We start from the raw sequence: 16,754 nt of genomic DNA, 5'->3' as shown, positions 1-16,754 counted from the left end.
TCAGTCTCTGAATATACTCCAGTGATTCTTTAAATGTCCTTATTCTCCCAATTGAACTTTTTACCTCATTGAATTTATTTCAAAGGTTCAGTTATTGTTAAAGTATAAAGAGCTCATCAAATATTACTATTTCTTACCAGGATGCCTTAGTCTATTTATCTTTTACAGTTAAATGTTCCCCAAATGTTTTTTTTTTATCATCTTAATAACTAAACTGTTATTTCAATATTTTGAGGTTTGGAGAAAAGTGTTGCGCTCTGAAGGCATAAGGTGGGCTGTGAGTTGGCTGAATTATGAAGCTATTTCTTACTTGTTTTTCATTATTAATAAATGCAGTTCATAGGATGTATAAAATAATTAGGTTATAGGTTGCAGTCCTATACAAATTTGTGAGAAAAAAATGTTAATGCATCCTAAGCATCTAGGCTACAGTCTGATTCTTCTTTAATGATATGACAGTGTGAAATTATTCAAACTTTAAATGCTTTGTAGGCTATGTTTTCTAGTTCAAGCCTATTAAGCCTCCATACTTTATTGAAAAGTAACTTTAATCGGTTCCAGTTTTTTTTTCCGTCTGACGACAATATGAACAATTTTTACATAATTAAGTCTAATTTTTAACATTAAAGATTGGTGGGTGGGCGGTGCACTCATTAATACCACAGACTGTAAATACAAGGTTACTCCTCCGCATTCCACTCCTGTATCCATAGCAACAGCTTCTAGAGTTGATCATCCCAAGATGGCGGACGAGGAAAGATCCACAGCGGTGAGTACAAACTCAAAGCTAGTTTTCGTTTGCTTTAAGTGAACGCAAATATTCCTCTCTGGGAATCGATAGTGTGACACGTGCTAAGCAAAGGTAGCGAAATGTTTTTTTGGACAACCTTTCAACAACGCCCGTATTTTGATTGTTAGCTGCAAGGCTAACCAATTCTAAGTCTGAGCTAAGTTAATTAACCTACAGCTAGCGGTAACTTGTCTCGGTTTTTAATCTCCCTGAACAACGAGATATATATATATATATATATATAAGTCAGAGAGTCATAGTGATTAATAACATTACTGCGTGGATAGCGTAAGAGTGCGAATGTGCATTGTTGACCATAATTAGCCCACGCTTAACACGGACACGTAATGTAACGTTATTTACTGTCCTGCTTTGACCCTGTTTGACTTTCCCCTTTGTATTACCGTCATAACCTCCAGCATCGGTGATGTGATTGATTTAAGACATATTATTACAGTGTTGCAGCTAAACGTCAGTGGCTGCACTCCAAACAATCCACAAGTGAGTCTAATATATATTAAAAAAAAAATCTGAAGCATAACACTGGGATTGCGCATGCGCACATCTACCTGCACACAAGGCGTCTTAATGACAGCCCACTGTCATGATACTGTCAACCTTTCTGTACATCAATAACTGTTCAAAATGTAAGGATAGTACCAAAGAGTTGTTTGTTAGGAAGTCAGTCTGTGGCACCAGCAATGCAATGATTTATGTTTGTTTAAGATGGAGTTCTTTTGATTCAACTCTCTGACAATCATTTAGTGTTTTAAACAGGACAAAGTAAGATTAAGTATCTTTTAAAAAGGCGGTTTATACATACACACATATACATTTTCTTTAAAACTGTATACAAACAGTGTCTTTGATTCTCTTGCACTACATTTTACATTGATTAAATTAAATTCATGTAAAATCAGCTTGTCAGTGTCACAAGTTCTTGCAAAAACAAGTTTTTGCATCTCAAGATTAAAAACATAAAATATTCCATGGGTTTTAAATGTTTTGAGCTTTTGAAATGACAGGAAAATCTGTCTTTTATGCCTCCCTGACCATAATTTAATATTGCACAGTTTGAGTGCGTGGTTTTCTCTCACCCTAAATTCACGTGTAGCTCAGGCCTCTCCAAAGAGACTTTGTCTTATTAGTAATAGTTTCCATAAACTAAATTATACTAGTTTCTGAATCTCAATGTTAATGTGACTCTTTTAATTGTAGAACTTATTTTGCAACATGATCATATACTATAGGTCTGGGCAATCAATCGAAAATTAATCGAAACCGACATTCAGAATCTCTTACCGACATAATCTTGCCCCTGTTGATTATTTTCAGGGCAGAGTCAAGTGACAACATGTCCAATCCGCGTTATGGAAGCAATGTCCGTCGTTTGGACACATTTTGTCTTTAGGGAAGACGACACCAGACAAAAATAAAGTCAAATGTAAACTCTGCAGAAAAACTGTTTGCAAAGTTATTTGTTTTCTACTGTTTTAGAGAATTTAATTTCTACAAAACTAAAATGTGTGTAAAAGTTGATTTCAAGCGATGGTTTGATTTAAGTTCAAAATATTCAATAAATAAACACAAAATAGTTCATCATATATGCACTCTTTCATTAGAAAAAATATCCCGGCTTTAATAGTTGAGCATATTTACAGTAGACCATCTCAGTGAACTGTGAGGGCAAAAAAACAACAACAAAATAATCGAGGTAAAAGGTTCAATTAATTGTGATATTGATTTGAAATTGAATATTGGATAGCTTGGGATGAATTTATTCTTTTGCCATTTGGAGGCGCCTTTTTGTGTAGCAAGCAGCACCATGTACATTAAAAATCAGTTGCAGCAGTTAGCTTTAAACCTTTTTTCAACCTTTGAGGTGTCTTTCTGTCGGCCTATTACAGTAATATGGAAATTAAAGACACTTTAGGGGTTTGGCTGCTTGACGCTGTTCATGACATACTGATACATGTGTATTAGTGTGTATTTAGCATTTCTATGAAACATGCACTATTACTATTTTTTTTGTTTGTAATGTATATCTTGTATTTCAGCTCACCGTTCCTACAGAGGCCAAGAAACGTCGGGCACCCAAAGGTATATAGACTCCTGACATTTGCAATTCATCTCACAAAAAATCTTCAAACCCAGTTTCCTTAAAGAAACACATTATGTTGTCAGTATTGTCTGACTATTTGTCTGTAACTGGTGGAGGACAGAAGAAGAGGGAGTTTGAAACTAGTCCTCCTGCAGAGGTCAGCCTTACCCTTCTTTCTACCGTCTCTAAAAGGAAAGCCGTCTTTACTTTCTGCTGCGCTGTGTTCCACATATTTCTCTCTGAAGACATTGTAGACTATTGAGGACATTGTTCTATGGTTGAAATGAACCTAATGTACTATTCAAAAGTTAATTATTTTGCTTTGTTTGCCATTCACCAGTTAAGCACTGCTAGGGTTGATGGTCTTATGAGAGTAATTAGTGCTTTGCTTTGTGTCGTGTTGTATCATCATGCAGTGATCTATGACATTTAAGCCCTTAATGTTGCATTCATAGTTTAATTGAGGAGACAAAGTACATACATATTATATAAGCTAACTGAATAATGAGTGCATAAAAGCAAAAAGTAAAGAATATATTTGTTATAGGTGCACATAAAGTGCACAGTCCGGTATGTGTATAGGGTACTAAAAGCTCCTCTACAGTTAAAAACCATAGGATTTTTATTTCTGCTTTTTAACACACTTTGCCTATTATTGTGGCGGATTGGAGAATGTCACACAGAGACTAAGTGGGCCTTTACCTGTGACTCGTTTGTATCAAAATAAAATCAAAAGTCCAGATATGTTTGTTGATATCTTAAACAAATGAATAAAAATGTAATTCTAAATAAATATTCCAAAACGGTCATTAGAAAATACTCAAACCAACTCACCCTCTTTGTCTCGCCTCCCGCCACACTAATACACAGGTAAAAATAAAGTACCGTAAAACCATGCCCATTGCAAATTACTGGAAATGATATCAAACCCATGAGGAGCACTCCAAAAAAAAAACTGGGATATATATTGTAAGAATCTAAGATGCATAATCATCTTCCAAAGGGAACTGTGAGTTCATAGTCATGGTATTGAGTACTCAATGTATAAAGTTTGTAAAAGTATGCAATTATTGGCTTCTCAAGGTCCATAGCTTGTATGAAGTTTAGAATTTTAACTATGATTTAAAACATGTGTCCCTAACTCACCTCAATACAAGCAAAAGGTGAGCCATTTTTTTCTCATAAGTCCAACTCTAGGAATTGATTCAATAACAAACTATAAGTCTCTGTTTTATACAGCATGTTTTAATTGTTATAGAATTCAGTTGACAATTTTCTTAACATTGGTGTTACAATCTGCCGCATTTAGTCTTTTTTTTTTCAGGAAAGTTCTGGTTCAAATTCTGACATGTTTTGGAGGAGAGCACGTGTTGGCTGCTGGTTATGAGACCAAATCACTTTACAAGACCAAGGTTTTCTGAAGTTTTCTGCGGTAGAACTCCCCAAAATAATTTTCATCATATTTTTCATTACACTCTCTGCATGTGTCTTTTGATCTCAGCATGCTGCTCCTCTGCTCGTATCCCCTTTACACAGATGGTTGAGGCAATTTGAAACCAAATCTGTCTCAGAATTAGCCCAATCAAGTATTACAACGAGAAAAATCCGGTGTTTTGGCAAAAGTTTTTCCACACGACTATATTTAGGGCACCTCATGCTGCGCTCTTCTGCCTTTTTCCTTCCTACCATTATTTCACACAGTAGTTGCAGTAATACATGTCAGCCATGTATCCCATCTTTCCGCCCCAAATACGCCCTGCTTTTGTGTATGTGGAGATTGGAGCACCACAGGGCCACAGCTGAAACCCAGAGACAAGCATATTATTGCTGTCTCAGCAGGAAGAAAGCGGATTAGGGTGCTACAAATAGGGCCATTCTGGATCTTGACGGGGCAAACGTGTGAAGCCCATGCAGTTTCACACGATGGAGAGGATTTCGCTGAAGTAGTTGGAAGAGGCTCCAGTTCTGGCGGCAAATCGACAGAGTGCTGCTTGAAGTGCTGACAGATAAAAACAGAAGAGAGCTTTACTGTAATAATTCACACTGTATTTTTTCACACAGGCAGATCATTAATGATATCCCCCAATGTCATTGGCTGACTCAAAGCGTAGCACTTCATTTCCCATTGCCTTGAATCCTATTTTTAGCCTCGCAGGAAGGTAGTAGGTGCAAGATAACAGGATTACCAGAATCAAACCCGCTTGTATTGGAATTACATTTGCTTCCTTGTGAAATGAAATGTTGAACTCCACTGGGAAAAAGACTTGTAGCATTGTGGTTGGCTCCTTGAGGTTACCTAACCCTTTTTAAAGCTGGCTTTGTATTGTGCTGCTCATACCTCCAGCCTCCCTCTTTCAGTCTGACTCTACACTCTCTCTGTTCTGTCACAAGCACCTGGCTTGCAAGAGACATTGTTGCCCTGGCAACGGGGAGAATATCTCAACCTGCAGAGATATAAGAAAAGTGACGAAAAAAAAGCAGTGTTTCTGTTTGTGATGAAAAACTTGCTTACACGGTGACATTTACAGCAGCTTGGTGAATTGATTATGGTTTAGCACTTTTTTTTTTTTTTGGTGGAAGTTTTAACATCTGTGTTAACTGTCAGATCAAAGACTTGCAAGTGACTGCAGAGGGAAGGTGATATTTTCAGCTGCAAAATTAAAAAAAAGACTGTTAATTAAAAAGCATCAAAAAGTGCATAACTTTTGGTATTCTAAGCCTTGGGTTGTGTTTTGTGAGTAAAGGCTTGTTTGCCAGCAAGTGCCTGGTGAATTAACTTAAATCTTAGTCATGCCTTCTAAACAAGGACACCTTTCAGGATGAATTATATAGCTTTAGACTCAATAAGACATTGTTTGAAGAATACAGGGTAATTGAATTGAAAGTGTCTGGGATTTTCAGCATCATATTCTTCTCATCTTAATTTATTCTTCCTCCCAGCTCCAGAGCTTCCCATTGTGGAGCGAAGAAACTGGCTAATCCACCAACACTACATCCGCAAAGACTATGACACCTGTAAGGTAAAGTGTCTCCATCATTACACTCAGTTTTAAACCTCTATCTGTGTTCAGTGTTGGTCTGATTGACCTTTAAGACACGATGAAGATAATGAATACCTGTAGTCTGACACTGGGCTTTATTACAGCATCATTCTCTGTATTGACCTGTGTATTCCCATATTATACCACTAATTCCTTCATGTAATCTGAATAGATGCCTGTACTTGTAAGGCGGGTTACAGGGCTACTCCTTTTTACATTTTCTTAGAAAACAAAATGTTTTAAGACAATAATTAAAAACATGCCTTATTTTATTTGTGCAATTGCAGTGAGAAAGTGTTTGGCACAGGGACCTTTTATGCATTTTTTTCATGCAGCTTTAAATGTGCATTAACTCCAACTACTAAGACTGTTCTGTTTGACAGATTCATCAAATTTGCAAAAGTTTGACAATAAAACAGAAGACGATGTGGTTGTGTGGTATTCTCTCTTAGCACAAATTCTTAGCCACGTTTTCCACCAAAATACCAACAACTGGCTTTCAGTGCATCATTTATATAAACCTCCCTCTTGTTTAAACCTTTACTCCCACCTACACGCTCCTAAAACTATAAAAAAACAAAACAGCTGGACATAGTCATTATTTCAATTTTAGGAAAATACTAAACTTGCCAAACAAACCATGAGTCCTGTTTGTGGTGATTGCATCCCTAATACAAAAATAGGGCCCTCATCTGTTATGATAAAGAGCTACAGTACAAGATAAAATACAATTCTTTATCAATTAAGTCCTGGCTGGTGTTACAAGCTTAGATTTACATTATTTTAAAAACTAAATCAATTTAGACTAGAATTTAACAAGAATAGCAGTTATTTATTGTAGCAGTAATCACCATCAATAACATCCAACTCAGTTGTAGAAATTGTCTCTTGTTCTGTGTTCATACAGGCGATCATCAAAGAGCAACTGCAGGAGACTAATGGCATGTGTGAATATGCCATTTATGTTCAAGGTGAGCAGCAGTTTTTGTAGTAACCTTCTTTTAAACATGTTTGATGTTAATTAATAAGTACATCAAATGAAGACTCTGTGCTAGTTGGCGCCTACACTCCCCCATACATCATTTAGTGCCTCAAAATCAGCTTTTTGGGACCCCTTGCTGTGCCTTTGATTTCAGTGGTTTTTTGTACTTCCTCATGGAGTTTAACATCCCCTTCCCTCTTTGTGTCTTTATTTCTTTCCACAGCACTAATCTTACGTCTGGAGGGCAAGATCCAACAGTCCCTCGAGCTGTTTCAGAACTGCGGCATCCTTAATCCCAGCAGCGCTGACAATCTCAAGCAAGTGGCCAGATCATTGTGAGTCTCCTTTCCTTGAGCTGAGGGTGCATTAACCCTTCTCCGTTAACTAAGAAGGCAGACAATAAAATGATAACAGCCTAAATGCACAGCGTTATTCCAGGAATACTGTGGGGAAAAACTTAATCTAACCCTAGTGACTATTTTTCCAATGTTGCAGGGTTGGAAGGACAGTTATTCAGCATGCAGTTATTATGACTGATAAATGTATCTTATGGTTTATTGTTGTTTATTCTTTCCACAGGTTTCTCCTGGGAAAGCACAAAGCAGCTATTGAATTCTACCATGAAGCTGCGAGGCTCAATGAGAAAGACTGGGTAAATAAAGATAAATACTTTAGTGTAGACTTCCTGCCTTCTGTCACGGTTAGTAAGAAAAAGTGTTGAGTGGGCCAAACATCTCCATTCTAAATCATTCACCCAAAAATCACTCCCCAAATGCAGGGTGGGAAATGCCAAGACTTCATGCAACAACCTATTGGTTACACTTCCAAATGATCAAGGGCTGTTTCACCCTGAAACCTCTAAAATCATATTCAACTAGACGTTTTTTTTTTAACATTTAAAGTTTTGCATTTAACACCACTGTACATTTCTTATTCCACAGAGCTGTTGTCTTCAATTAATGCCATAATTGGGATTGTAGCTCAGGCATTATCTGTCCCTGTTTAATTAAGAGTGCCCAAATGCCCCGCGTGTAATTTAACTATCTTCTCCCTGTAGGAGATCAGTCATAATCTGGGGTTGTGCTATTTCTTCATCAAAGACTTCAAAAATGTGAGTATGCCTATTTCACCAACACCAAAGAAGTACTCACTTGACTAATTCCCCTGTGATTGGATACTTGTGATCTCATTTATCTGACAGGCTGAAGAGCATCTGAACATCGCTCTCCAGATAAACAAACAGGACAAAACTTTCATGATGCTCGGAAAGGTTCACTTGCTGGCTGGAGAGACTGACAAGGCCATTGAGGTGTACAAGAGGGCAGTGGAGTGAGTACAATTTAAAGTGGACTCGACACTGAGAAGATGTTAAAGACACTTAAAGGAAGAATGTGCAACATTTTGTGCAACATTTTACACATAAATTTAGCAGAAATCAAGTATATCCACTGTGTAGAATGAGGGAGAAAGGCGAGTCCAGCTGGCTGTGTTGTTGTCTGAGCTGTGTTTACATCATGTTTACATGGATGGGAAGGCAGGTCGGCTCATGCCCTTGCATACAACATACTCCCTGCTTATTTGGAAAATAGTTTTTAGATCTCAGTCATTCTGTGTCAATTTATGTTCAATATGAAGCTATGAGTTAACCAAAGTGTCCTAACATTAGCATGCTAACACAACAATGCAGCACACAGGCAATTGCAGCTGGAGTAAAGGGCATTTCTGTCCACCGCTTGTGCTTAATGGTGTTTAATTCTGGTGCGTTCTAATTTATAACTCCTTCGTGCAAACGTGAGTGGAGGGGGGTTGGTGGTGTGTCGCTGGAGGAGAGCGGAGGTTTCATTCTGGCGGAGGTGTCGCCAAACAGCAGTTTGATTTGGTTTCATGCTGGTGCTCAAAGGCGATATTCTACTGGATCAAAAAGTTGCACATTCTTCCTTTAATTATCCAGTTCTTCTAGTCATATGATATTCTGCACAGACACTATAGTTGAGAATATATTTTTCTATCAGGACTAAAAGAAGGGGTTATCTCATCAGAATAAGTGTAAGTAATTAAAAAGCCTCAGCATGACACGCCTTCATAATGACACCTCAGAGAAGGTTTCAGAGAAGGGTGGTGACTTTGAGGTGCCTCATGATTTATTTAATGCTCCTCAGTCCTTGGAGCTCATTTTTAATAAGAGCTCTCCTTCAAACTCACTCAAAGCTCCAACCTTGCCACATTTGAACCTGGGGCCTTTTATAGTCGAGGATACATTCTCTTCATTGTCGCTTCTTTTGACATGTTGAATATTTAAACATTATGCTGTGGTGTAAATAAAAAATAGACATTAGTTTCTGTTTATGGAAGTTATGACATCTACCTCCTGTTGGGGTTAAATTAATTAATCAGTTGGCCCAACACTAGTGTTGCTTTTAATGAGGTGTACCACTGTGAATCTTATTTTAATTCTCATCTGCTTCTTCCCTACCATTTGTTACTTCAAACCACATGGTCCTGCAGCAGGTTATAATTAATACCTCACAATTATGCTGAATCAAACCCTGATTGAATAATCAGCAGATTCCCTGAATATCAACTATGTTTACTTTGGATTAATTGCAGGCATTACATTTAATTACAGGCATAGAGAAAGTGACATTTTTCATTCCACTTGTTCTCATTTTAGATTTTCTCCGGAGAATACTGAACTGCTGACTACTCTTGGCCTGCTGTTTTTACAGGTAGGAGAATTTATTTATAACCTTTTGGATTTAATTATGTGTACAAAGTGACAAGCTTTACAAGATAAGAGTGACATTTACTGTAGCTGCTGGAAACATCTTAAAAGGAGTAAATGTATAATTTCCATGTCCTGTTTTTTCCAGCTTGGAAAATACCAAAAAGCTTTTGTTCACCTTGGGAATGCACTCACATTTGACCCCAACAATTACAAGGTATGTAGTTATTTGAACAAACATTAAGCTTTGATATAAACTTAATTCCTTACAAAAAATACCTCAAGGCAGTGCATTGGACTTCATTTAAATGGGTTAAGTCAAAATAAAAGGTCATTCTCTGTCAGATGGTACAGTCCGTCTTTCATCATGTGCCGTTTCAAAGGGTTCATCTTCCTCTAATACATCTCTAATCATTGTTTTTATTCCCAGGCCATCCTGGCTGCAGGCAGCATGATGCAGACTCACGGTGACTTTGATGTGGCCATGAACAAGTACCGAGTGGCAGCATGTGCTGTTCCTGAGAATCCCCCGCTCTGGAACAACATTGGCATGTGCTTCTTTGGAAAAAAGAAATATGTAGCCGTGAGTAACACTTTTCATTGGGTTGGATATCTGTCGCTCTTAAAAGAGATTGTCAGATTAAGTGTGACATAAAACATATAATAAACTTAAACATACAACATTGCACTTCATATTAAACCATTGACTTGTGGCTGTGTGTAAAGCAGCAGGGTCCAGTGAGGATTTCTTGTCATGTTTCAGGTCTAAATGACTTTCAGCAGCTCCAACAAGTATAAACTTCTCTTCTAGACTTTTAAAGTGGTTCCATTTAGAGAAGAATACGAGACCAGAGAGGTTAACTGCTCCATTATTTAACAGACAAAGTAAACAGAAGAGAAAACTTCAAATGGTGAATTCAGATTTGTGTTGCAAGATATTGTTTTTCATTCTATCCTTCCCCCATAAATCATCCGACAACCACTGAGATTTATCTTGTGACACTTTGAAGAGACAGAGCTCTACATTGGGAACCACTGGAAATAAGTGACCAACTTCATTCTGGATAAAATTGTATGATTCCAACTTCACCACCTGCAAAAATGAAATACTGAGTATCCATTGATGCGTCAGTATTTTACGATCTAATAAGTCATAAATAATAATAATCCCGGAAAGGGAACATTTGAATGCATCAGGACTATAATTCAGGAATGTATCACTGCATTGTTGCAAATGTGTTTTCAATGTTTACTTGCCGAGACTGACATTAATTAGCAGACCTGCCACCTTAAATAACTGTCAATAAGAAAGCCAGTAAGATGAGAACATTGGTGGTATAGTATATTTCTACCATTGTTCTGAATCCGTCTGTTCTGTATGGGATCATATATTATTGAGACACTTGTCAAACAGTTCTGTCGGCTGAAGACTATTCTTCCACCTCTCCTCTCCCGCAGGCCATCAGCTGCCTGAAGCGAGCCCACTACTTGTCTCCGTTTGACTGGAAAGTGTTGTACAACCTGGGACTGGTACACCTGACCATGCAACAGTATGCCTCAGCTTTCCACTTCCTCAGCGCAGCCATCAACTTGAACCCGCGTATGGGCGACCTCTACATGTTGCTGGCAGGTACTAAGTCAGAGAGACGCAGAAACAAGTCACAGTTTGATCACATGTTTAAAGGGTAGCCTGATTATTTGTGGCGGAAATGGTGGGAACAATTGCGAGGTATCTAACAGGCTGGACACGCTGAATGTGAATGACTTCATCTTGTTGAATTTCTTTTTCAATAGTGGCTCTGACCAACTTGGAGGATGAAGAAAATGCCACCAGAGCATATGAACAAGCTGTGACAATGGATGAGTGAGTCCATCTCATACCTTTCACCACTTTGGTGCCTTTCACCTTCAAAGTACTCTGTGCATGAGTCTGAATCTGTAGTTTAATCACTCTTTCTTTTTTCCTTGTCTCCTTATTGATCACTCTTCTACAGATCCAACCCTCTGGTCAACCTGAACTTTGCCATCTTCCTCTATAATCACAGTGAAAAGAAGAGAGCTCTGGATCAGTATCAGGAGATGGAGAGGAAAGTCAACCTACTTCGAGACAGCAGCAACAACTTTGAATTTGATTCCGAGGTTCTTTATAATTCAGTGATGTTGATCTCTCATTCTCAATCATTGAGGACATTCAATATGTTTTAAGTATTTCCCTGCGTCTCACTAACAGCTGATAGACATGGCTCAGAAGATGGGCGCTGCCCTGCAGGTGACAGAGATCCTGGTTTGGACTAAACCTGGAAAGGACTCCAAATCAAAACCAAACTCAACAGCCACCAAAACCCCCGGTGCTCCCCTGGGAACCAACCAAGCTCTGGGCCAGGCCATGTCTTCAGCTGCAAGCTACAACAAGAACATACAGCTTCCAACAGGTATAAACTTCCAGAGTAGGTTGTAAGATCTGACAGTTAACATAAAGTCACCCTTATTTGGCTTTCACTTTGACCTTTCTATAAGTGCCAGAGGCAATTTAGAGTTGGAGTTTGATTTAAGGTTCCACTCTGAGTCATGTACTAATGAAACTGTGCAGAGCTCACAGCTCTGTGGAAGGTATAATATTTAACATTAAGGCATTAAAACACCCAATACAAGAAATTACACTAAGAAATCTTGGGTTTTAATCAAGGTTATTATTTCCTAATGAAGTGATGATTCATCAAAAAAAAGTAGGCAAGCTATTAAAGTATGCCATTTGCAATGATTACATGATAATGATCTGACATAACATAAAAGGTTAAAAAAGCATAGACTGATCATCAAGATAGATTTGATCAGTGTTTATGGTTTTACAATGAAGACAACAACTCCCAAGATGCAACACTACATCACAACATATCAATTACTTTTGTTTGTTTTCTTATATTAAGACACCTGGAAACAAAATGTACTGTGCATTTAAAGTTGTGCTAACCTCAAACTCAAACTGAGAAGGATACAAAAAAACCCCACATTTTTCATCAGTAGAGTCGAGTGTTTCACTTCCACTGCAGGTGATGACAAATTTCACACTCTCCACTTCCTCCATTGAACCAAAAGTCCAATTTGAACATGTTTCTTTCCTTTGTATTCACAGTTTCTTGTCTGCATGACTGTAGCAGACTGAACAAATGGGCCTAGGCAAAATGGAATATATGGAAAAAATGCTAGCTTCTGTCCAGTATATATTGTTGATAGCACAAGAGTTTTTAAAAAATAACACACAGGTACTGCAATCTAATGAACTTAAGGTTTCTGAAATGATAAATGCGGCTAACAGTTTTAAAATGTAAGAGGACAGGAGTGCTTTTCTTCTCAAGAGGCTGTGGGCTGTTTTCTCACTCTGTTGTTTAGCTGTAAACACCAGAACAATGCATCCATATTTAGTGGCTGTCATACATAACAGAATTGCTCCAACAATGTATCAATTTAACAACCAACAATAAGTTTATAACGACAAACTTGTTGTGACTGTACAAGTACACCTGTAAATATGCTACAGAGATAAGTTATTGTGAGGCAGTATAACATCAGTTTACTGTGAGGGATGCTGGTTATGGGGTGCCGCGGAGCCTAGCGGTTATGTTGCGTGCTCCATGTACGGAGGCTATAATCCTCATTGCAGTGGCCATGGGTGTGAGTCTGACTTTTGCCTTTTGCTGCATGTCATCCCCCACTCTCTCCTCCCAATATGTTTTGTCTCTCTTCAGCTGTGCTATCCAATAAAGGCAAAAATATTTGTGCAATACAATTGAAGAATTTAAACAAGCAAACTTAATCATCCACCTGATGGATTTTGTGGCTTCTACACTTTCTCAAGGTGCATTAAATTTGTAATTTAACGGACGAGCCCTGCAATGAGCCTAGAAGAGGTGGTTTTGATATTGGTGACCATGTTTTCCTCTAATATTGCTGATTGCTACAACGAGCTATTGGTTGAATAAAGGTGGACTCTGACCCATGAGTCTGCAGTTCCCAATCTGAGATTATCATAGAAACGGAACACACAAACTTGATTTTGTCATGTGTGTTGGCTGTAACCGTAGATGGTCAGAGCTGTATTGAGGTGCAGTGTGTCCTTATTGTACTTATCAGGTTCTATACTTCTGGAAATGATCAGCACATGTCATAGGAAAGAACCCAGAAAAGCATTTTAATGTGTGCTAATCTAAAAGAAAAGCCCTTTTTCTAAACAACTTTCTCTTTTTCAGGAGTTTCCAAAAGCCCCTCCATGCCTCTTGAGCCAGAACCCGATGTGGAGAGTGCCCCCAGCCCGCCCAGTGATCCTCCAGGCTCCCCAGAACCTGCAGAGGCGATCATCCCCAAACCCAAGACCTCAAAAAGGAAAACCAAGGTGGAGGAATGAATGCATCGATAGCTACAAACTCATGGTCACTCTTGTGTTCAAGTGGCAAAATAAGGTTCTAAATCAGCAACCAAGCTATTTGTGTTATTTTTTTAAGGTCATTGTAGTCCAATAAGAAGGAGTTAGAGGCCTCTGCACGGTCCAAAGACATGTTATACCTTACACAAACATCATGACACTGAAAAGGGCAACATCATTGTGCACTTCTATATTACCAATTATCTCAGACATAATGAATGTCAGTGCATCACTTTATACACCTTTTCAATGAAAATCGTTACTTTGTCCTGTAAATCTATATGGCAGGTTTGGTTCACATGTCTAAACCAACTTAAAATGAATCTTTGAGTTGTGGACAAAATGGAATTATGAGCATTTGTGCAGCTGTAAGTGTTAATATTCTGATGAGCTAGCAATAAGGTAATGTGAGGGATTGTTATTTCTAGGGACGGTGCCAGTCTGTCAGCTGTTGAGCATAACAGCAGATAAATGAATGTGAAGGAAACGCTGTGACAATCACTTCTAAGATAGGATTAAAAAGAAATGTAAGAGAATCTTGATGTCTGTATGATAGGGCTCTATTGAATGGTTGAATGTAAATAGTGACACATGCTTTTATATGTGGATAAATGTAATGTTTATAGAGAGTATTGTATTTAATATTAAACAAGAGACTTTAATGAAAAGAGCTGCCGAACTTTTTTACTCCGATCAGTGTCTTTCTTTTTTTTTAACTGTTGTCTTTATGATCAGGTGATTCAGTTCAGCAGACAGTACCAACAGAGGACAGTGCTGTTTAAAAAAACTATCAAAGTCTATCCTATATCTAACACACTAATTATGTAACACACAGGGAGAATAACTTAAATCTTTTCTTATACATCCCCCATACTAACAGCCTGCTGGGGTGATGGCTTATAGTGAAATATCTGGCCCTGTAAGAAAATATAATTTTGTATTTATTAACTTTGAGTACTTAAATTTATGCTGCAGGTATATTTTAGTCATTATGAGCATCCACCTGGGAGGGATGTGAACATACCTAATATTTGTGGTTTAAGACCGGGTCTCATAAATCATCTGTACTTATCATTCACAACCTGGAGTTATTTATGAGTATGAATTACAAACCAATGGGGTCATTCATACATTAACCAAAGAATGAATGAAATATGAAGAATGTAAATATTCGACTAACGGTGTTTTACTTACTCAGATACACCATGAAATTCATACCCAAGTGCTAATTTTGTTGTTGAAAATACCTACAGAGCTCCCAAATCCCAGCTCACTGTTTGGTTCTAATCATTCTTTTACCTTTATTTGACCATGTATTGAAATCATTCACCTAAAGTTGGGAGAGCATTCTGATGAGGGAGCCTAGTGTGCAGGAATAGGCTACAATTAAAGAATACTTTTGAATATGTTTTAAATCTTCATTACAACTCGAGCTGTTTTTGCAGCTTGTAGTCTCAGTACAGTGGGTGGATGTGGGGGATGGAGTGTGGTTCTTGATGCTGGTCTAAATAACAGATGTTAGCCTGACTGCACATTCATGAAAATATAAAAAAAAACTACTTGCATGAGTGAGTTGAAAAAAAAAAGGTGCTGAAAGGTTGACTAGAGGTTGTGGGTAATGGTGTTCAATAAGTTAAAATGTCATATGTCATATGTCATTTGTCATATTGTCATATGTCATTCATATTCAAACAGTGGCATCAAGCTCAAATACTGTTGTTTTTCACTGCTGCTAGTCTTTCCAATCCTATAAACAAAGGTCATATATGTGATTACCATTTCACCCCTTTTTGATTGATCAGCAGCTGAAAGTCAGAGACAATAGCTAATGTTAGCATTCAACATGTTCCTATCAAACAGCACCTTTAGCTAGGTTACATTACCGCTAGCTAGCTAGCTAACATTACTGCTACCTAGCTAACATCACCGTTAGCCAGGATTATCATCTGTCCTTTTCTTCTTTCTTCTTACACAGTTACATTTGCTCCCAGGTGACTGCATGCTAATGTTAGCAAACAAAGGTGCTATACGTTCCCTAGTCTATTAATTGTCTTTTCAGTTGCTGATCAATTGAGAAGCACTGAAATGATATCCACTTGTTAGATTCCTTGTACATGTACAACAGTACAACAAATTAAAACACTTGAGAATCCCACCCTTTGTGTGACCTCTGTCCTTGTGTGAGAAGTTTTCCGTTAATAACAAGCTCTTCTTTGGGCTTTCTCCCACTTCCAAAGGGGTTCTAACACGGGGAGTTTTACAGATTCCCAAGTAGTGTGTTACATATTTACTCAGTCATCCTGTGAATATATTTATCCCTCATGAGTAGAGATTTAGTCATATTTGTTGTGACAGAGAGTGTTGTAGCTTAAGTGAGATTTGTAGCTCGTGCTGAAGGATATGGAACATTTCCATGATAGATTATACGATGGAAACCAGAGTTTTTTTGTGTACTTTTTTCAAAGTTGTTTTTGGTGGTGAGTGTAATCATTTAAAATCCTCAAAGTGAATGCTTCTGTGAACCGAGTGATAGGTCGTCAAGGTTACTGTCAGTCTCTCTCTGTTGTAGCGAGTGATGTGGTTGTTTATCATTGTGGAGTTTGTGAGTGTGAGGAAGTGAAGCCTGTGCTTCCAATTTGAAAACCTGGTTATTGCGTACTATTTGATTTCACATCCTTGAGTTACCACACCTGGAAAC

The 16,754-nt window shown here is 38.0% G+C and overlaps 1 protein-coding gene across 1 annotated transcript; it reads left to right on the top strand.

The window, feature by feature from the left end:
• The first annotated feature begins 704 nt into the window (after window positions 1–704).
• On the top strand, window positions 705–14,723 carry bbs4 (Bardet-Biedl syndrome 4). Its single transcript, XM_061028464.1, has 16 exons — window positions 705–769; window positions 2,848–2,890; window positions 5,832–5,911; window positions 6,840–6,903; window positions 7,138–7,249; window positions 7,494–7,566; window positions 7,972–8,025; window positions 8,116–8,243; window positions 9,586–9,640; window positions 9,785–9,853; window positions 10,067–10,219; window positions 11,095–11,266; window positions 11,431–11,500; window positions 11,631–11,775; window positions 11,867–12,068; window positions 13,884–14,723. The coding sequence occupies exons 1-16, from the start codon at window positions 743–745 to the stop codon at window positions 14,036–14,038; spliced, it is 1,602 nt and encodes a 533-aa protein (XP_060884447.1). The 5' UTR covers window positions 705–742; the 3' UTR covers window positions 14,039–14,723.
• The last annotated feature ends 2,031 nt before the right edge of the window (window positions 14,724–16,754 follow it).

This window comes from Labrus mixtus, chromosome 1, assembly GCF_963584025.1.
Source record: "Labrus mixtus chromosome 1, fLabMix1.1, whole genome shotgun sequence".
In the NCBI taxonomy this organism is placed as follows: Eukaryota; Metazoa; Chordata; class Actinopteri; order Labriformes; family Labridae; genus Labrus; species Labrus mixtus.
This window is presented reverse-complemented; position numbering and strand designations above follow the sequence as displayed.

What these genes read in the sequence shown, in the direction of transcription:
- bbs4 (XM_061028464.1), top strand. Translation starts at nt 743, where the DNA reads ATGGCGGACGAGGAAAGATCCACAGCG. An exon ending in ACGAGGAAAGATCCACAGCG is followed by an intron (nt 770 to 2,847) that starts GTGAGTACAAAC and finishes CTTGTATTTCAG; the next exon opens with CTCACCGTTCCTACAGAGGC. An exon ending in CAAGCTGTGACAATGGATGA is followed by an intron (nt 11,501 to 11,630) that starts GTGAGTCCATCT and finishes ACTCTTCTACAG; the next exon opens with ATCCAACCCTCTGGTCAACC.